General features: G+C 40.5%; 4 protein-coding genes across 4 annotated transcripts; 3 read left to right on the forward strand and 1 right to left on the reverse strand.

Annotated features, from left to right (window-relative positions):
• LOC124416288 (phenoloxidase-activating enzyme 1-like) lies at window positions 1-3,304 on the reverse strand. The gene is made up of 9 exons (XM_046897218.1): window positions 3,295-3,304; window positions 2,906-3,194; window positions 2,658-2,822; window positions 2,088-2,353; window positions 1,417-1,517; window positions 1,188-1,294; window positions 804-1,066; window positions 538-716; window positions 1-155 (listed from the first exon to the last, which is right to left on the reverse strand). The coding sequence occupies exons 1-9, from the start codon at window positions 3,302-3,304 to the stop codon at window positions 3-5; spliced, it is 1,533 nt and encodes a 510-aa protein (XP_046753174.1). The 3' UTR covers window positions 1-2.
• A 2,761-nt stretch (window positions 3,305-6,065) lies between these two features.
• On the forward strand, window positions 6,066-8,351 carry LOC124416228 (retinol dehydrogenase 12-like). The gene is made up of 6 exons (XM_046897154.1): window positions 6,066-6,363; window positions 6,546-6,627; window positions 6,941-7,257; window positions 7,447-7,566; window positions 7,645-7,858; window positions 8,054-8,351. Exons 1-6 carry the CDS (start codon window positions 6,246-6,248, stop codon window positions 8,253-8,255), a joined length of 1,053 nt encoding a protein of 350 aa, XP_046753110.1. The 5' UTR covers window positions 6,066-6,245; the 3' UTR covers window positions 8,256-8,351.
• A 1,892-nt stretch (window positions 8,352-10,243) lies between these two features.
• LOC124416229 (retinol dehydrogenase 11-like) lies at window positions 10,244-14,173 on the forward strand. Its single transcript, XM_046897156.1, has 6 exons — window positions 10,244-10,754; window positions 11,893-11,974; window positions 12,358-12,674; window positions 12,876-12,998; window positions 13,102-13,315; window positions 13,901-14,173. The coding sequence occupies exons 1-6, from the start codon at window positions 10,637-10,639 to the stop codon at window positions 14,046-14,048; spliced, it is 1,002 nt and encodes a 333-aa protein (XP_046753112.1). The 5' UTR covers window positions 10,244-10,636; the 3' UTR covers window positions 14,049-14,173.
• Window positions 14,174-15,124: 951 nt separating this feature from the next.
• Window positions 15,125-20,609, forward strand: LOC124416289. The gene is made up of 17 exons (XM_046897219.1): window positions 15,125-15,388; window positions 15,549-15,630; window positions 15,727-16,043; window positions 16,224-16,343; window positions 16,413-16,641; window positions 16,779-16,922; window positions 16,983-17,055; window positions 17,140-17,297; window positions 17,399-17,577; window positions 17,637-17,800; window positions 17,847-17,942; window positions 17,986-18,166; window positions 18,814-18,895; window positions 18,985-19,301; window positions 19,524-19,643; window positions 19,747-19,948; window positions 20,320-20,609. Exons 1-17 carry the CDS (start codon window positions 15,271-15,273, stop codon window positions 20,465-20,467), a joined length of 2,730 nt encoding a protein of 909 aa, XP_046753175.1. The 5' UTR covers window positions 15,125-15,270; the 3' UTR covers window positions 20,468-20,609.
• Window positions 20,610-21,643: the final 1,034 nt, after the last annotated feature.

A 21,643-nucleotide genomic window follows, 5' to 3' on the forward strand; every position in this document is an offset into this window, starting at 1 on the left:
CTCTATAAGAAGCTGCGAATCCAGTCGGTGTAACGCGAAACCCGCGTATAAATTCCTGGATGATCTCTTTCTCCGCAGCCAAGTCCTGACGACACGATGCCTACGACGATCCGTCGTCTTCCGTTCTTCCTGACTATCGGCCCTCCAGAATCCCCCTGCAAAAAATTTTCATAGGGTGTTATCAACGAGATGTTAAAGCGATTCTTGTGCTGATTTCAATTCGCGAGTCAATCTTCTCGTTACAATAGGAATATTTACGAATTGATGGCTAAAAAAGTAGGCACATTTTGAAAATTTTTAAACTCGACTTACTTACTCAATTTAATGAATTTAAAATTTTATTCCTCGTCCAAAAATTGATCAATCAATTTGTGACATTTATTAATTTTTAATGAAACGAACCCCAGTCGAATTAAATAATCTCCTACGTGGGTACAAATTTCCAAAATTCACGCACTTATTCGGCCATATTATACTCGCTTAATGTACCTCCTGAAATCAGTTTTCACGGTGACTTTAGGTACTGTAATAACTCACCTTGCACGCATCTCTGCCTCCCAACTCGTCCCTGGCGCACATTTGAGAGTCTATAATACCTCTGGGTAGAGCTCGGATGTTCCGACTGCTCTTCAAAGCATCTCTATACCTGTCGTTACACTGGGAGTTGCTGATGACGTTAATTTCGACTTTATGAAGCAAAGGACTGGCCTTACCGTCTGGAGAAAACAAACAGAATTACAATGTCATTCTCATTATAGAAGAGAAATGCAATGGCGGCTCATCGGTGATCAGGATACACTTACTGGACTTGATGTCTCCCCATCCGGTCAGCGTGACTGGAGCATTCTCGTAGAGATTTCCGTCGTCCGGAGGCAGACATATCGGTCTAACATACTTGGAGTACCTGACCGGGGTCTTTAGCCTGACAATGGCGATGTCGTTGTAGTGTCGAGGCTTGCTGTAGTCGGGGTGAATCGTCGAAGCCTCGATCAGTGAGTCCTGGGGCTCCGCTGGTTCTGTGTTTGAATTCATGTCCAGCTCGCCGACTCTGACCATGTTTGGCGACCTGTAAATGCAGAGTGAGTATATCGTGGTCGCGTTTTTTCAAAGAGGAGAAAAAATGAGAATGGCCAAAAGAATAATTATGACTTGGCGAAAGGCAGTCGAAAGCAAATCGAAATTCTCACCGTTGCGTAACGCAGTGGGCTGCGGTTAAGATGATTGTTTGGCTGAGTAAAGCTCCGCCGCAGAAGAATTCGGGCTTCCCGGTCAGATCAGTTTTGCCAATCGCAACCTGCGTCGAAATAAGAGATTAACGAACTCATTCGTATGGGATGATTATTGTAAATAGGTTTATTTTTGCGGTGAGAACTTTTTTAAAACAACCACAAAATTTTATATCTCAAATTTATATACCATCCATGGAGATGACGCGGCTGTTTGGACGGGCGAGCCGCCGAAAATTCGCCCCAGCACCCCGTCGTTTATTTCGTCCGCCAAAACGCCGCATTCCGTATCTGCAAGAAGAGACAATGAATCGTCAACGGGATTGCAATTGGTAATTTTTTATGACTGGCGACGCCGTGCATCGCGATCATTTTCCGTCTGATCCCTACTTTCTGCGATCTATTATGCATCACTGCACAGTGCGTACAGTTTATTACACACAAGTGAACATACTGCTCCGTCATAAAACCGCAGGATTGGTTTTAGGTCACAGTCAAGTGTCACGGATGTATTAATTCAACGTTTTACCATTAGGCATTCGTTTTATGGACTGCGATAAGCAGCTTGTATTGTTAACTTCGTGGCGGTAAAACATATCGATTGACACAAGGAACTTCCTTGATTCCTGAAAACTATATAGAACCCGACACGCGTATCCGATTTATAAAAAATTATACTTTTATCCTGAGAGCTTCTTTGCAAAGAAATTTTTCCTTGCAATGCTCCGTAATGCACACTGGGTTAATATATCAGGATACATTCTTATAATATATTAGTTAACTGTGTCGACGTGACGTGAAAACCAATTCTTAAAAAAGGATAAAACTTTCAAACGATCGAATAAGCTACCAATTTCTTACCGTCACTGTCGAATGCACCCCTTGAGCCCATGCTTGGTATTATTTTGGAATCGTCATCGTACTCATGATCAAAACCATAATCCATCCTGTCATCGCTCTGGCGCCTATGTTTCGTCCACGGCATTTCCCAGTCATCGTACTCGTGCCTCCAGCCACGGTTGTCACGATTGAAGTATTCCATTGAGGATTCGTAGTCATCATCGTCGTAGTATGACTGATACTCTCGCTTGTCTCTCCGAGCGAATTTCCCCATAGGATGATCACTGCTAAAGGTCAGAGCGTTAAATCCACATGAATCACCCATAAACACATTTGCAAGAAGAAGTAAAATCCATCTGCCACCGTGACAGGCCGGTCAAAATCACCATAGATCGAACTGTTCTGAATAAACTGATAAAACCAGCTCACATTGACTCCGCAACACTTTGTGCTAATTTTTCGTTACAGAAACTTGTGTTCGATCAATGATAACGTAATAATTGAATTTCAAGGATTTTTACACATCATTATTTTTTATCATTTGACACTGAATTTCAAACAGCCACGCACGTGGCTCACTCGGTTGCTTACCGTTTCTCCAAGCAACACACGTGCGTTGGTTTGCTTTCCCATTTGCAGAATTGTTGGCTACCCCGTTGCCTTTTGTCATTGCAATCTTCGATCCTGACGCACTGATAATTCGCACCCGGGGTGCTGATGCAGTTTTCCAACTGAATCGGCACTTCTTCTAACGATCTGTGTGCGTTTGATCGCCCAAAAAAACCGATCACGAGAAGAACAATTCCGGCGAAAAATAAGGGTCGAAATTCCATTTTCACCCTTGTGACACGTGCAATTTTATTTTTTCCCAAAGCCTTAAATCCAGTGGCTCGTTTTGGCAGGAAGAAGGAAATCCACAAGCTCTGTTCGACTTTCGTTCGATTCGTTTTTCCTCGCAGTTCTGAGCAATGACCAACGCTGGAATGACTTCGAGAGCGTTTGTTTGCCGGTCTTTAAGTAAATTACGGGGGACGTCGAAGAGTGGATATCGGCCGGCCAGATGTGTCATCGGCCCATCCGCTAACGGGACTTTCCCCGTTGTCTGCGGGAGTCCCAAGCCACCCGGGTCTTCGGGTTTTCAAAATTTTTGGGCTTTTCAGGCCGTAGAATACTGGGCTCCATGACACTCACGAATCGTGGGCCTTATTTGGTGCAGGAAAATTTTTACCGGGAGACATGTCGAACCGATTGACTACTTGCCTTAGGATTGACGGTGAATTAATATCGGAAAACCCACATTACGGTGCCGTTTTTCGAGTTTTCTTATTTTTACTCATAATTTTCCTCTTTAAACGTTGAATCTGGGCATTTTGTTCATGTTTTTTTGTAGAATTTCTATGTAACAACAACCCGTGACAATTTGTTCATTTGATTTATTTTTAATGAAATTTATCATTTTCAATGAACAAGCTTGCAACGTTTATATTTATTTGCTTACTTTTTTTCCTTCAACGATAAAAGTAATTCTCCATATTTGGTGAGATACATGAGTTTTACGGAAAATGCTTGTGATATGTTACAAGTATGTTTACAGATAAGTGTGTGAAACTAATATGTCTACGTGTAAAATGATACGCAATTTTAGAATTTTTGCGACATCTCATTTCTTTAACATTGCGGAAATGATGATTAGGTAAATTTATACGCAAAGGCCTGTAAATTTTTTTCATTAATTATTGTCTGATACACGTTATCACTAATTTATAATAGCTAGAAAGATGTAATAAATCAAATCTAGTGTTTTGAAACCTTTGTCTGTATAGAATGAGAAAACAAACCGGTCAAGCTCTATGCAAGCGTGATATAAATATCGCAATCATAGGTAATCCCCGTTCGGAAATTGTAGTAAAAAACCGGAAAAATATCAGACTTTACCTACTGATTATAAAATCCCTGTTCGATTAACATTATTATTAATAATAACAACATGCAGCATTATTCCACGGTTATACTAATGGTTTAGAATTATACTTAAGTCAATAATGTACGAACTTTTAGGTTTCTACAAATATGGAAATAAATCGTCAAACACAGCGTCAGATTTTTACCACTATTTAGCATTCGTAATGCAAGCGTTTATGTAGCAATTCCATTGTATTGCACAATCGATTAAACATATTGCATGAGTAGAAGACGTGATACATGTCACACGTTGTAATGTTGACGTGTAAATTCATTCGGGATGTGTAATTATGAAGAGCTCCGGGCAACAATGAAGGAAAATTAATTCTACGCGACTTACCGGAAGTCAAGATTTCCTTTCCATATATATATATATATATATATATATACAAGTATTATGCATTATTTTTAAGTACTCCGCGATACTACGGAAGTACTCGTGAATCGAGTTTCCAGTCTTACGTATACGATTTTAAGGAAACCACAATGATTTGCCTCATTAAACCGCAGTTTTATGCAGAAACTCAATCGATTTAAGGGGACTTGTTGTACACTTTACTCAGAATTCTTCGGTGAGTATTACGTACTAGTAAACAACGCATGCCATACTAAATTCACATGCTGCAAAATGAAACGCGTATGTATGCGTTTCGCGATTCAGGTATTCATCCGCACGGCATATTTTTCCTTCATCCCTTAGGAAACAACGTACGTAATAATCATGCTTGGCTTTTATCTTTCTTTTATCACTTTTCATTTAATAATTAAACTTTATATTTCACCCCCTACCGTCTCTACATTTCCACAATTTTTTCCACGTCATTTTACAAACTCCAGAAGAAGTGACATAGTTCCGGTAACTGGTTATTAATCATTATTGAGTTTCCGGGTTCAATGTTTCCGCAAAAGTAGTTCATGTTGACGCGCGGGGGTTCTATATTCAATCCAGTCTGTAGTGCACTTCATCTCGTCATCGTCACTTTCCTTGTTTCACGGATTCCGGTTGAATGAAACATTCCTGAACGGTTCCACGTCACATACAATTGATAATTTGTGATTACTGCGCTCAGATTTCATTTCCGGTTCCGTTTTCCTCTCTCCTTCTTTTTCATCGTTACATCTGAATGGAGGAAGCTGCGTGATCGGGTGTTGTAAAACCTGTGATAAATTTCGTTTGAAATCCCCGCACGCGTTAACGTCTTACACTGACGTTTGGAACTGTCGATCAAACCGGTATTTCAACAGTTGTAAATTTCCCGCTCCTTCCAAACACCCAGCGAAATATGTGAGGTATGCGGATGATGTCTAACCAAGTATAAAAAGCTGAAAGTATCCTTGTCCTCGCGCGTATAGAATTCTCGTCGACGTCACATATCCAGAAATTCAACAGTCAAGTTCCAAGAAATTTTATTTATAACATCTTAGTAGCAACCACACTTCGCTGCCCGTTAAGTCACACTGATAACCGTTCAGTATCGTCTCTTTTCTTTCCACGGGAAATCACATAACCGTTTTATTACTTTCCTTGCGATATAGCGGGAGTATACCTGCTGGAAAGTTGCAGCTGTCAAGTATTTACCGTCTCATCGGATAAGCGGGATTCCACAAAGGAACCTGCAAGAAAATTCGGTGAAAACCCTGACAAAGACAGGACCAAGAGATAACGACTCGATTCATTTCCCAAAGTGTAGGAGAAGAGCTGCGCAAATTTTCATCTACGCTGACCACTATTCGACGTCATGCAATTGATCGAACGATCATTTCGGGATCTTCGAGTGTAAGCAAAAATATGGAAAGTGCGATGTCCTTCGGATGGCTATAATCCAAAGTGTTTACATTTGGCATGAAAAACTGCCGGCTGCTGTTCACGTGCTACGACTGCAGTCCTGGTTCAGCACCTCCCTCCAATCCAACTAGTCTATTTTAACACATGGCATTATCTCGAAACTGAAGCGATAAAATGCTACGCAATTACGAGCTTCTACGTTAAGAGAAACTGACGCCAACGCCCATCGCAGTCTGCAAGTGTGCCTCGCACCGCGTTTGCAGATGGACGCTGAACGAGTTTTTACTGTGCTTGCCGAAGAATCTAAGCTGAGGATAAAATACGTTGGGTGAAAAAGTTCGAGCTGAAAAAATCGACTGGTGATTGTGTACTGTGTGTGTGGAAAGACTTTTATCAACAGTTGTTTTTCGACGGATAAAGGGTGGACCAAAATGTGGCCGTTCAGTAGCTCGTGTCGAAGCAAAGTACGGTTGACTGGAAAAACGATCGTAATAACAGGGGCTAATACGGGCATTGGAAAAGAAACGGCGAGGGATCTTTACTGGCGAGGTGAGGCTCTATGTGGTTTCCTGTTACTGATGCTGTTACTGATTATACTGTGATAATCGTAACACCAGAAACCACCGGCCGCCGTGATATTGTAAAGAACAACATTATACGTGCTTTGACTACGTTTAAAATAACACACTTAGTCGTAAACTTGAATTCGAAATCATTTATGTTTATTGCAGGAGCTAAAGTCATCTTGGCATGCAGAGATGTTGACAAGGCCAACGCCGCTGTGGAGGAAATCAAAGCCGTCCCACCTTCCGAGTACGAACAGAATTTTATGCACGTCATTTGCAAACGAACTCATCTTGTAGTTTGCATATGAATTAAATATACTACGCATTTCGAAGTTCTTGTTGATATTCTCCAGCTGGTTTCAATCGTTTTTTGAACCCTGGCCATGAACCAGTTTCCAATGCTATTACAATTATATCTATCATGTGCCTCGGTATTTCGCTAAAATTTTATAGAGTATCGATGAAAAATAATTTACTGATATTAGATAAATGAATGTATTGAAAAAACACCATAACTTGGATCGAATTCTAAACTGTGGCGTTGATTCTTCTGCTTTCAGTCCGAAACGAGAACAATTTATCGGCGGGCCCGGTGAACTCGTTGTCTGCAAATTGGATCTGACCAGTTTAGCCAGTGTCAGAGAGTTCGCGAAACGCATATACGAGACAGAGTCGGTTGTCGACATCCTCATCAACAACGCCGGGGTCATGATGTGCCCCAAGGGGGTCACGGAGGATGGCTTTGAGATACAATTCGGCACCAATCACCTCGGCCACTTCCTCTTGACCCTGTTACTCCTGCCGTTGATGGTTAACAATGAGAAAGACTGTGATCACCCTTCCAGAATAATCAACGTTTCGTCCGCGGCTCACGCGCGTGAGAACTCATCACTTAAGTAGAAATTCCGTGAATCAAACATCAATAAGACTCGTTCACATCGCCAGTCTTTCACGTCTTGAGCTTAGACCAGATCCAACGCTCTAATTGCAAACGGAACTTTTTTCAAAAGAACTTTCTTCGATCAGAGTTATACCCTAGCCTGATAAAGTCTTACTTCACCCTCAGGTGGTCAGCTCGACTTCGAAGATCTAATGTCGGACAAGTCTTACGTCCCCTTCAGAGCCTATTGCCAAAGCAAGTTGGCCAATCTGCTGTTTACGCGGGAATTGTCTCGGCGATTGCGAGGTGAAAATTATTATACAAAACGTGGCAAGGTCTGTACGTGAAAAAACGACGGCACTGACCAGGAACTCTCAATTTCAGAGACGGCCATCACCGGTGTCAACGTCTACGTGCTCCATCCAGGAGTCATCAACTCTGAATTAGCGCGCCATTTTGAACAAAACATCTCACGAGGCTTGAGATTAGTTTTTGGATTCTTCCGGACGTTCGTTAAATCAGTTGAACAAGGCGCCCAGACGACCATTCATTGCGCCGTCGACGAAGCTGCGGCCGAGCAGACGGGACTTTATTACTCGTATTAAACTTGATCACTTTTAATCCCCACTCCAAATCGAAGCGATTTCTGTTATTCGTTACACTTAAATTTCAGCTCGTAGGATTAAATCCGAGAAGTTTGAGATCGACTGCAATAGTGATCGTTAAATTACGATTTCATTGTGGAAACCACAATTTTTTTTTTTTTTTTTTCAAAACTTGTTTACTTTTCCAGGGAGTGTGCGGTATCCCAGCCTTCACCCGCCGTATTGAACGATGAAAAAGCCGCCAGACTTTGGAATGAGAGTGCAAAGTTCGTTGGACTTCCTAGCGAGAATCTGGGGGAAATAATAGAGCATGTTACCAAGGAATTTCGTTCTGCTGATACAGTCGATGAAACCGATAAACTCTCGAAGGAACCTCACACTTCGAAATGAACAACTTGCATCACGTTAGATTATTTTTATACCGATCATTTTCGATATCAACTTTACATGTCATTCACCAATAAAATATTTTCTTACTTTCTGTAATTGATTTCGACACTTCAGTCCCGCTTCCAATCATCTATATTGGTACAGACTTCGTAGACTTTTAGACTGTCTCACTAATAATATCGTTCAGTGTATATATAATTCAAGCACGTGACATACTTCCGTAATTCCGCTGTGTAAAGTAGAGTGGTATTGATTACTTATTAAGTTGAAGAACACAGTTATTCATCTCTGATGTTAGATTTGATCAAAGTTTAGATACGTTGCGTAGATAATAAATCGAAAAAATCAACGTCGATATTACAGCGTTGGAAAAACACAGTGAATATAATCGAGACTATACATGTTACGCCGATTTTTAGTCTTGCTTTTATCAACCAGATCTTCACCTTGCAGTCACGCACTCTTTGTCATTTTTGTCGCGTCCCACACAAGGATTCTCGACTGGTCGTCCGCATCGGAATTCACCTCTGAGGCATGGTTTTGAATTTATCATCCTGAAAAAGAAAATCCTCAATTCGCGATGCTTCGTAGCTTTGAAAATTTTCATCTGAAAAGATCGCGTTAGTCTACGCTGTGTTTTTCAAGAAGTTTTGCTCCTTTTTGGATTTTACTGAGGTCAGCTTTTTACAGAACAACTCTGACCGATTAGCATAAACGGTCAATTATGTTACACAAGCAATTTTGAGTAAGCCAAGAATAAACGACAAGTACGAGTAACTTATTGTTAGTCTAATTATTCTGTCAGTAGATGGCTATGGACGCACTGCGCGTGTGCTCTTTAAAAGATTTTGATTGAATAATTTTGTAACTAAGCAATTAGGCTTTCCATTAATGTTTATTAGTGTTATACTCTCCCGCAAGGACAAATCAATAACCGAGAGTCTCGTTCAAAATGTAGAGCCATACTTGTGTTCACCTTGTAAACACTATCGTCGATATTAAGAAGGTGGGCCTTGATCAAGAAACCGGTCATTTAATCGATCACTGTTACATTAAAAAGAGGAAGTCATTGAAAATAATCATATTCAGTATCGTCCTAATATTTCGTGATAATTAGCGATCATCAGTTGAGCCACCAAAAAGAAGTTGGTTGATGTGAGGCTCACACCGAAAAAAAGTGTTGCAGAAGTAGTACACGTGAGATATCAGGGTAAATCCTTTGAACACAGGCCTATTATAAAAAATACTCGTTATGTTTAATATGAAAAGTAATTCTTGAATAGTCACGTCAAAACTCGAGGCTGACAAGCTGCGGTTAATATTAGGACTTCCTGTTTACACGCAGAAAAACATTCCTGAAACTCGATACCGACGTCAACAATTTGAGAGGCCTGATGACCCGCTGGCATTGTTCACCAAGCAGCGGAGACTGATTGACCGTGAAACCAGTGGTCAGAGACCAAAGCCCATTGCCTGCGGCTTTGCGCACCTTCGATTCTCCTCCCAGATGACTGCTTGACAAACACTTGATTTTCACGCTCGCAAGATGAGACGCGGACGCTCGTCGATCGTGACCACGGTCTTAAATACAGGTCTTGCAACGAAGGTAGTGGGGGTGGTTCATTTCACGGGCGGTTATTTATTTCACCTTGTGGCCGCCAGGACGGCGTTGTGATCGTAGGATGGATAATCAACGCGTGCGCAATACAGCGCCAGCCTAATAATAATATTATTGTTGTTATTACAAGCAATGAATTGTTATGAATGAAAGTAGTTAATACAGTATGATGCACGCGCTGATTTTAGGTTGTATGCTTCATTTCAAATATAATTTTGGTGGCACATTTTCATCCCTACCCCACGTCATCCCTAGATAGCAGCGCCGCGACATGGCTATTTCAAACACTTAAAACACGGACAACAAGAGAACCACGCCGATCTGTAGAAAATTGGCTTCGTTGCAAGACCTGTATGTATGACCGTGTTCGTGACTCAGTCCAAAGTTCAGGAGATTGCCATTGGCGATGGCCGCTATATCTTGAACCACTATCGGCTGTGGCCCTGGACTTTATATCGTAGTCAACGAATAAACTATCGCGAGCACTAAGGATCATGTGCTGGTCACCTAAGCCTGAACAATCTTCATTGCTCGCAGTATTCGAAGAGTAGGCGAGACAGTCAGGCGTTGATTTAGCGTCTTCGAATTTAGTGTGGTCCGAATATGATCAACTGGTGGTTGCAGTGCTCCAAGTGAAGACCCGACGTGGCATCTTTTTTTTTTGTTTCTTAATCCTACTTAAGAGGCAACCGACGTCGTAAATCAAGTCGCGCGTGGCCACAGACACGTTTTATTACCATTGCTCGTAAAAATTTTAGTGAAAATGCCGCTCTTCAGTCAATATTGTAAAAGCAAGTCTCGCTTAGAAGGTAAAACTGTGGTTATAACCGGTGCCAATACTGGTATCGGCAAGGAAACTGCGTGGAATCTATACAGAAGAGGTAAGGGCTCAGTGATCGTACTTCTTTCAATTGTCAAAACACTGGTACCAACATTCTAATGACAATTACCAAGAAACGTCATGATCACATAAGAATATTCTCAACTAGGTACTATTCCTCAGAGCGTCTCACGCTCTGGTTTCGTATGTAGGTTAAAACTAGTTTCGATTATTCTTCTTCACTAAACGGAAGAGATTTTATACCAACGTCAAAAAACTTTTCAAAAAACTTTTACATCTGAGCTCCGTTACACTCGCGTTTAGATAACACACAACTAATATTAAAGTGTGAATTTCGGCTCACAATTTTACAATGATGATTCGAAGCTAGATTCCAAATTATTTATAGTGAAATTTACGCTTGGAACAGCACTTTGGAAAGAGTATAAATACATAATTACTTCGCTGTACATCACAACCTATTACTATGTAATTCGAAAACTTATACCTATAACTTCTAGGCATGGGCAGTAGACAAGGTCACTTGAGAATGAAAGACTTACCTGAATTCAAGTAGTGAAACCCGACAGAGCTCAGGCTAAATATCTTCTATTGCTAAAAAAGTTCCTTGAGCCAAATTTTTATCGTCGATATTTTTTCTTTTTGATAAGAGGAAAAATTCATAAAAACGGTACTTTGAGAGCCTGTAACATTGTTGTTTGTGATTATACGAAAAATTCGTACAAGACTTTTGTGTCGGCCGTCACACAAACTACAAAATTGCTTGGTAACTTTTTTTTATATCTGCAATAGTTCAGTTGGAAAATGCAAAAAAACGTGAAATTTAAAAATTGTCAGTTTCAAAGATCTCTGGAAACTTAAATATTGACGATGGAAATTTGTCTCACGGAACTTTTTTGTCCAGAATTTAGTGCTGAATATCAGCTGTTCCTTCATTTTATCAAAAAAAAATTTCTTCATACTTTTCAGGACAAAATACTATCAAAAGCCCTTGTTCCCGTGTTATTTAAATGGCAAAATTTCAAATTTCGTGAAAGACTTCTTAAAATTAAAATTAAGAGCTCCACATCTGACAGAAAATTTGTTATTCTATGATATTCTCTGATATTTTCGGGTGAGAGTGAAAAAAAAAAATATCGTCATTTTTTGGCACACCATAAGCTGAATATTTATTACAGGGGCGCGGGTAATCATGGCATGCAGAGATCTTGTCAAAGCCAATGCAGCGCTGGAGGATGTGAAAAAAACCTTACCTTCCAAGTATGAATATAGTTACTATATTCGACCTGTGTTTCATAAACTCTAACATGCATATTGATCAGCTTGATCCGATATTTTTGTATTTTCTTGAAAATCATTGTGCTAGAATACTTCAAGACGGTACAAGTGATGGCTAAATGGATTTTTAATTAAAAGTCATTGGCCAAATGGATTCTTAATTAAAAGTCATTAAGTTATTCAGAAAACGTAAACACGTGAAAGAAATACTAAGATCAGAATGACTTGCGATAAGATATTGATGTCAAAACATTTCATTCCAAAAATAATCCTTTTCCTACCATGTTAATTGCATTTTGAATCGTGATATCTGTAACATGTGTCGATGAGTAATTTCCCTCACCTTTGTGCTGGACTTGTTTCAGGCCCGACAAGGAAGAGTTCAAAGGCGAGCCAGGTGAAGTTGTCATTCAAAAACTGGATCTGAACAGTTTAGCCAGTGTGAGGCAGTGTGCGAAGAAAATATTAGAAACCGAGCCGGTTATTCACATCCTCATCAACAATGCTGGGGTTATGATGTGTCCGAAAGGGGTCACGGAAGACGGCTACGAGACTCAGTTGGGCACCAATCATCTCGGTCATTTTCTCTTCACCTTGCTGCTGTTGCCAAGGATCATTCAAAGTCGAAAGGACTCTGATCCTTGTTGCAGGATCATTAATGTTTCGTCTCTGGCTCACAGGTGTAAGTCTTACACTCAAGCAAGTCGTCCAACGTCAGGAACAGTCTGTTGATTGTCGTTCAGGCTTTCTGTACTAATGCTTATTCGAATTTTCATTTTCGAACGGAACAGAATTTCATAAATTTCAATATAATAATTGCATAAACTGCTCTTGGGGCAGAATTATTATGCCCAAGACTACTGTGTTTTTCTTTTCATCACAGTTTCAACCGGTATCAAATTTGATGACCTGATGTCGGAAAAATCGTACGGTGCCATATCGGCCTACTGCCAGAGCAAGTTGGCCAACGTGCTGTTTACTCGGGAATTAGCTCGCCGACTGAAAGGTAAATAAAGCTGCAAATCACGTTGGAAAATTTTCAGCGACCGAAAGCTTTCGTCGCTTCTATCAAGCAGCCTTACTGACTGAGCTGAGGTGTCGAATTTCAGAGGTGAATATCACAGGTGTCAACACTTACTCACTTCATCCCGGAGTCATCAACTCAGAGCTCAGCCGTCACCTTGATGCCTCTTTTTTCCCTGGTGTGAGATTTTTGTACAGTCTAGTGGGCTTCTTGATAAAGACCGTTGAACAGGGCGCTCAAACGACCCTCCATTGCGCCCTCGACGAGCAGGCCGCTAATGAGACGGGCCTTTATTACAGGTAAGGGATAAGAATCCAGACACGGCAATCCTGAAAAACTGTATTTGACTCTTTTGAACACTCTGTCTAGCATCTCGAAACAACCTCTCATTAAGAAATTGAATTTTAGAACCTTGCGAGTGAATTAATCCTATTCAACGAGTACTTTATAGCTGCGCACAAAATGCTGTCGGTAAAATAGTAATAGCTATTTATGTGGCATGCCCGTAAACCGCCTGTTTTTTTGGCAAGGATAAAGATTTCAGGACGAGCTGAAGGCGAGCCGGAAACGAGTGCTGAAAATATCCGAGCCAAAAAACGGTTTACGGGCATGCCACGTACAATATTTTTTACGGTATGGGGATTGAAAAGCAAATCGAAGAGTGAGGTTATGTCGCGATCTGTTCGACGAAGCTACTTTATTGGGCAGTTTGGGATGCGCACTACGAACTGCGCATAAAAACTGCGGAATAAAGACTTTATTCCGCAACTTTGTTCGTTGCCGTATAAAGCATCACTTTACGGAACGAAAACTGCCACAAAAAGTGGACTTTTCAATGCCCATGTCGTAAAAAAATAATTTCTAATTTCTATAAATAATTTCAGGGAGTGTGCGGCAGAGTCACCTTCATCGTTAGCAATGAACGAGAAAATGGCCGCCAGACTTTGGGACGAGAGTGTAAAGCTTGTCGGTCTCCCCACGAATGATTTAACCGAATTGATCGAGAAAATTCCCATCGAGTATGCCAGCTGAATAATTTATCGCCGAAGACTAAGGTTGGAAAATCTCCATACTTTACACCAAGCATTGGATTGGATGATCTGCAACATACCATGAACTTGAATACCTATAATATTACTATGTAAGCAATGACTGAAAAAATCATGAGTGACGACATACGAATATTTTTCAACTATACGTGTACATTTTACGTATCAATAAAAAAATTTCTACACCGACAAAGTTGTGAATTTTTTAACCTCAACAAAATATTTTTTCAACGTCAGGTAATTCTCCGTCGAATACAATGATTTAGCCTATAAATCACTGCTCGAAGCAAAGCTTTAACTGCCAAAATAAACTTACAACATTTAAATGCAGATTTGACTTTAGGACACGCGTACAAAGCTTGTACCTCACAACAAAAAACCCTCAATTTGGGTGTAAATTCGTAGCTTCACCTTTTTTCTCATGGGAATTGAGCATTATCTATGAGTCGTGGGTACGAATTTACACCCAAGTTAAAGGCTTTTTCCCCGAGAAGTCGGTCTCTCCACAGGGGATTGAACCGAACTGATCGAGCAAATTTCCACCGAGTAACTCAGACGAATGATTGATGATCGAAGGATGTTGGGAAATCGGTAAACTGCATGCCAAGTATCAGAAGGTCCGATCTGCAACAAGTTATAAATTATATTGATATTGTATCAGTGATTGAAAGCAATGTTACGCAAAGAAGTAGATTCTTCTTTAGTAAAACAATGCAATATAAAAAACAACATTATTCCGGAAAACCGGTTTTTGGAATAGACGTGCAGATCTCTTTACCTTCGCGTTCACCCCACCATTAGTGAAAGGAATTGTAATGTACATTTTACACGGACGCATTAGTGATATTCAAAACAGATTTTAATGTTACACGTCAGTAGATAATCGGTAAAATTTTGGTTAACAGCTAATATCATTCAGAGGAAAATTATTTGACAAATCATCACTAAATTTTAGTACTGAATTTAAAATTTATGCCAGTTGTTTTTGCACAACATGGCTGGTTACGGTGTGTGTATAATGACGCCCCACCTGAGTACTTTCAACGCTTACCATCATGGTCATTCTCTCGATGATATACCTTGGAATAAAAAATTTCTCTCAGACTCAGTTTGAAGCTATAGGCATCTGCAGCGTCACTTGATACTAAGCCACGTTCTTCAAACAAAAATTTAATTGTCAGATTCTGTTTGTATTGTGATTAGAGATGCCATTATTCGGTCGATATTGTAACAGCAAAGCACGTTTAGTCGGTAAAACAGTTATTATAACCGGTGCTAATAGTGGCATTGGAAAGGAAACTGCACGGGACCTTTACAGGAGAGGTGAGCCTGTCTGCTGTCTACTAAAATCAAAATTTCATAATCAAGACATTTTTTGACTGAAAATACTTATGCATTCTAATATCATCCTTGAGTATACGTAGAATCAGTGTTGACTGTTGCATCAAATATATATATTCTACATCTTACAATTATCTCACAGGAGCCAGAGTGATCTTGGCATGCAGAGATATGGCCAGAGCCAATGCTGCTGTAGAGGACATAAAAAAGATTCAGCCTTCTAAGTATGAATGAAATTATTTATACATATAACATGACCTCTGTAAAATTAATGAAAACTAAACTAAGCTTCTAGTTACGTTTTTTCTAATTGGTTTCAGACCTGGCCGAGAAAAGTTCGTCGGGGGGCCTGGCGATCTCGTTGTTTACAAACTGGATCTGAACAGCTTGGCGAGCATCAGGGAATGTGCGAAGCAGATATGGAGAACAGAATCAGCTGTTCATATTCTCATCAACAACGCCGCGGTGATGATGGTTCCTAAGGGGGTTACTGAAGATGGCTTCGAGATACAATTTGGTATCAATCACCTGGGCCACTTTCTCTTTACACTGTTACTCCTGCCGAAGATCATTCAAAGTCAAAGGAGAGGGGAGACCTGCTGCAGAATCATCAACGTTTCGTCATCAGCTCATAATTGTAAGACTTTATACTTCGACGATGAATTTCAAAAGCATAGATGTTTCTCACAGCTGACTGAAAATGTTTTTATAGCAATTGGAGTATTCTGAGTGATCAAATATCCGCGATTTGCTCACATTCTTGTCATTATTCGTTTAGTTGAAAGTCAATTTTGATCGAATTCTATTCTATCCTCAGTAGTGAAAATCAACGTTGAAGACCTTATGTCGGACAAGACATACAACCCTTTCATGGTCTACTGCCGCAGCAAGATTGCGAACATATTATTTACACGTGAATTAACTCGCAGATTGAAAGGTAAGAGTTATAAGAGTCTGTGAAAAATGAACAATATATCACTTGCATCAAGACAGCATTTCACCGGAGGATGTTGCATTTCAGAGGCAAATATCGCGGGTGTAAACACCTACACACTTCATCCGGGTATCTTCAAGTCCAACCTCAGCCGTCATTTTGATGAAGTTTTGTTTCGGGGTGTAAAATTTTTCATCAGAATAGGGGAATTTTTTGTAAAGAATGCGAAAGAGGCTGCCCAGACAACTATCCATTGTGCCGTCGATGAGGGTGCCGCAAAAGAGACGGGTCTCTACTACAGGTAAGGAAAAGTGTAAGAATAAAATTGCCAACTCGAAAGCCAATAAATTTCTCGGCAGCATTCCGATCAGAAGATGAATATAATTAGCTATCACTCGATAATCTGATAGTCAAACTCTATTGGGTTTTTTTTTTCAGTCAATGCGCAGTGGCTCAACCTTCAAACGCGGCACAGGACGATTTGACGGCAGTCAAACTTTGGGATGCAAGCATTGAACTTGTTGGTCTTCCAACTAACGATTTAAAGGATCTGGTCCAAAAAATTTCCAGGGAATATGCCACGTGAATATCTTGCTGATGCTGACGTTTTATACTACGATGTCACCTAAAATTATTCACAAGTGTATGTCACCAAGTACCTGTTAAGGACTACAGTTATTACATTAGTATTAATTTGGATAAAAATTGTATAGTAGTAGATTGTTCCAACTAATTTTCAAAAGTTTACTGAAAAACTGTGAATTCATTTAACTCGACAATGTAATGTTAAACGGCGAAGGGTCCCAAAGTGATGCCAATATACGATTATGTCAACATATCTGAAAAGTGCGCTGTATTAGCAAAAAATTTTATCTTCTCAGCGCATCGATTTGAATTTTGTTGCGTTTGTTCGTCAAGGATAAATAATTGCAGGAAAAATCCCCCGAGCACTAGACGGTGCTTTTTTCATTATCTGCAATTACTCTTGCATACGAGTCAGAAAATCGATTACAATTACATACTACTGTAATTATACCATTCCTTATTCTACATGGAAGTTGCATGATTTCTGATCTGAAACCACACGTGTGTTTGAATGTGGAAATAATCACAGCTCAGGCTCAGGCAAAGATAATCGACTCCGTAGTTTTTCACAAAAATTCATTAATTATCCATCATTGGAAGAGCACGATGACGATCATCAGCCCAAAACTATTACTCATGGGAAGAAAGTTATGTTCTATTAAATACTTGGCCTCGACTCAGCCTTTAACCGCATGACATGTATGCCAGCAGCCGTAGTACCGTTCGATCTGCTCCCCCACTGTGGTACTTTCAACACACCAACAGCATCGCACATACACGATAAGCAGCAGTATGTTCGTTCCAAAGTTAGCTACGACGGGTTCGCCTGTAATTGGCGATTGCCACTTACTCCGAGTGGTGATTGGCTCAGCCGAGTAAACCTGCTGCGACGAGGGAACAGACCGTAACATTCACTTCAAGTGGCTGGTGAACAACGTCCAAGTTCAACACTCTTTATCACCTTCAGTGTCCTGGATAGAGCAGCATCAGCCGCGCGTGATTTTGGTTCTTTGTCAGGTTCGGTATGGCTCATTCATAACTGCGTTTTACTCGCGCATAGTCAACGCCCAGTATTAACTCCGTTACAGGAAACTGCAGTTGTGGAGAAGGTTTTCTTTCTGAAATGTGGCCGTTTAGTCGATCGTGTCAAAGCACGGCTCGCTTAGTCGGGAGAACCGTTGTCATAACCGGTGCCAATACGGGGATCGGAAAGGAAACCGCGAGGGATCTTTACAGAAGAGGTAAACCGCAATATATGAGTACGACTACTGCACCGATCATCGATACGCTAAATCCATCTGACGATTGATCCAGTTATTGCGGCCGGTAAATTGTGGTTGAGCTACACGTGCTTTCACTGAGATCGGTAAATGTGCCGGTTCCTGTCACGTTCGTCATTGATGAAGCGGAACTTGACAGCTTGTGATACGTTACTTGCGTTTCACGATGTCGTGGCTTTTTTTCCTCATGTTCTCGTGGCATGTGAGGTTTATTAAGTTCTGTGCTGACGTCAATGCGATATGATTTATATCGTCATCGCTTATGACGTATAAATCGTGACAGAGTTCGTGACATTGTTCCAGATTACGTTTTAGAAATCTCGGCAGATATATATGTATACACGTCCTGTTAGTGGAGGTATCGCTATATTAGAAACATTAGGAGGTACCGCTAAGCCAAAAGACACGTTCAAATTCTGTAGCTATATCAGGAGGAATATGATGAACAACATTTAATAAAACATTTATGTAATCTCTTGAGTTATTATTTAGGCGTGGTTATTTTATTTCCGAAAAACACGCGCGGTTTAGTCTAATTCATGTGTATGTGTATAAGACAATTAAAATCGTATAACAAGTACGAACTTCGTTCGGTTAATTTTTTACAGGCGCCAGAGTGGTCTTAGCATGCAGAGATCTGAACAAGGCCAATGCCGCAATTGAGGAAGTGAAAAGCGTTCCACCCTCAAAGTACGAATGCAGGGGTTTATTTCAATTTTGTGTTGACAATATGGAAAATTGAAAATTCATTCCACTGATCCATATTTGGCTAATTTCAGTCCGACCCGGGAACAATTCGTCGGAGATCCTGGTGAGGTTGTCGCTTATAAATTGGACCTGAACAGTTTAGCCAGTGTCAGAGAATGTGCGAAGCACATTTCGACGACCGAGTCAGCTGTTCACATTCTTATCAACAATGCTGGGGTAATGATGTGTCCGAAAGGGCTTACGGAAGATGGCTTCGAGACTCAGTTGGGCACCAATCACCTCGGGCATTTCCTCTTCACACTGCTGCTTCTGCCAAAGATCATTCAAAGTCGAAAGGACTCAGAGCCCTGCTCCAGGATCATCAATGTTTCATCCATGGCTCACGAACGTGAGAATTATACCTATGCAGTAATTTCAATACAAAATCACGCGTTAATAGTTTATAATACTTGTTCATGGTTCTAGTCTTTCCCACTCTTAACGGGACAAGATTTAAAATTCAATAATTATGCTTTTGTTCAGTATCACACTAATGTGGGCAAAGTTCCGAAAATCATAGAATGTATTTCACTATCGCATCCAGCTTGAAGATGTCTTATTTCACCTTTAGGAGGTGACATCAACTTCAACGATCTGATGTCAGAGAAGTCGTACAGTCCAATGCAGGCCTACAATCAGAGCAAGGTGGCCAACGTGTTGTTCACACGAGAATTGGCTCGCCGATTGAAAGGTATTACTGATACAGGAATGTCAATATACTTTCAATGTTGAAAAGCACTTGTCACTTTGTACGAAGACATTAAAACTGATCTATAAATGGCCTTGTGTTTCAGAGGCGAACATCACCGGTATTAACGTTTATACCCTCCATCCGGGGGTCATTAAGTCTGAGCTGGGTCGTCATCTCGGTGCAGGTTCCAGATTTTTGCTTGGAATTTTCCGACCGTTCCTCAAGAATGTCGAGCAAGGAGCTCAGACAACCATTCACTGTGCAGTTGACGAGGAAGCAGCCAAGGAGACGGGTCTTTATTACAAGTATGGAAAAAATTCAGGCAATATGACCGCCTCAGGCGATGCGTATTTTGTAAACAAACTTTCACAGTTTAAGTGCAGTATAGACTAATTGATGCACAACTAGTTTATTCTCGATGAAATTCGATATCAAGCAAAATTTAACAAATGGATTGCCGTCAATTGTGAAATGACTATGTTACTTGCTTTGTCATGTCCGTCTTGACCGTATCTAATCACAAAAACTTAGAAATGGACGGTATCGCGATCGTTGATAAAGCCCTGTCAACATTCGTCAGTGAATCTTGCCCGCCATCGACACTATTATGGATAAGTTAACCTGGCTCACAAATCCACAAATCCAACCATAAGACTACACAAACAATTTCTTTTAGGGAGTGTGCGCCAACCTCACCTTCATCCGTGGCACTAGATGACGCGAAAGCAGCCAGACTTTGGGACACAAGCATAAAGTTGGTTGGTCTTCCAACCCACAATTTGCCCGAGTTGATTGAGCAGGTTTCCAAGGATTATATCAAGTGAACGGCTCACTGGCAATTGGGATAAGAGTGTGCATGATATTCTGGGCAAGTACTGTCCGTGGCATCTTGTGGATGTTGAACAGCTGCTCTCTTCGATCAAAAACAGTATAAATTATTTTTATTTACGATTTAAATTCTGTAGAGCAAGTCTCGCCCCAAGCATGTAGCAGTTATATATTTATTCTACAAACAATAAATTATTTTCATGTTAATTAGTTGCTTTATGTTCACTGTGTATATCACTTCCGAATGAGTTATTCGTTTTTTTTTATACTCACGAACTTATGCAGTTTTCAACAGCAGCGATGAACCGATTATTTTCTTTCCTACATGTAAACAAACGCTGTGTTTGGTTTAACACTTGAAAAATGATCGTGTGAATAATCACAGAATTCATACATTATGTATGTACATATGTGTACCTCGTATTTGTCAATTCTATTCCGAAATTGAATCATTCGAATGAATGTCAGAATATCAAACGACAAATTGTTTCTTAAAACACTCAACTTATATTTCAGAAGAGCGTAAATCGTAAAGAACAGGTGAATTAAAAACAGCGATAGTGAATTAAGTGTAGATAATTTACTCAAAGACGTTCGTTGCACAAGTATTTATACAAAATATAATAATTATCATTGTTATTAGTATTAATATTTTTTTTCGAATAGCAGATTACAAGTCGTTGAAAAAAATAACAAGGCTACTAGGTATTATTCATATGCGTAAATGACATGTTGACGACCATGAAACTTCTATTAGATACATCCATTTCTGCATAAAACAGCATTTTCGATAATTCTCCGTTATACGAAGGATCTCGATGTACCCCTAAGCTCCTCAGTACGGACCTTGGGCTACTTGCGGAGGAGGAGGAATCCTCGGTAACACAGGTCGTGGTTCAACATATTGGTTGGAAATGACCTCCCGGGTTATTTCTGGCGGCCCATAAACGCTTGGAGGTGGCGGGGGTGCTTCCGGCGGGTAAGAGAAATCCGGTAGAGAAGGTGGCGGCGGAATAGAAGGCAGTGGTTCCCGGGCTACTGGCGCGGGTTCCTGCACATCAATAACTTCCGGCGGGTAAACTGGCTCAGGTTCTTCTTCCACTACTGGTCCCGGTTCAGAAATCTCTGGCTCGTAGGGTGAGAACGGCGTTAGTTCAGGAGGTGGTGGAATA

This window comes from Diprion similis, chromosome 2 (assembly GCF_021155765.1).
Source record: "Diprion similis isolate iyDipSimi1 chromosome 2, iyDipSimi1.1, whole genome shotgun sequence".
Taxonomy (NCBI): domain Eukaryota; kingdom Metazoa; phylum Arthropoda; class Insecta; order Hymenoptera; family Diprionidae; genus Diprion; species Diprion similis.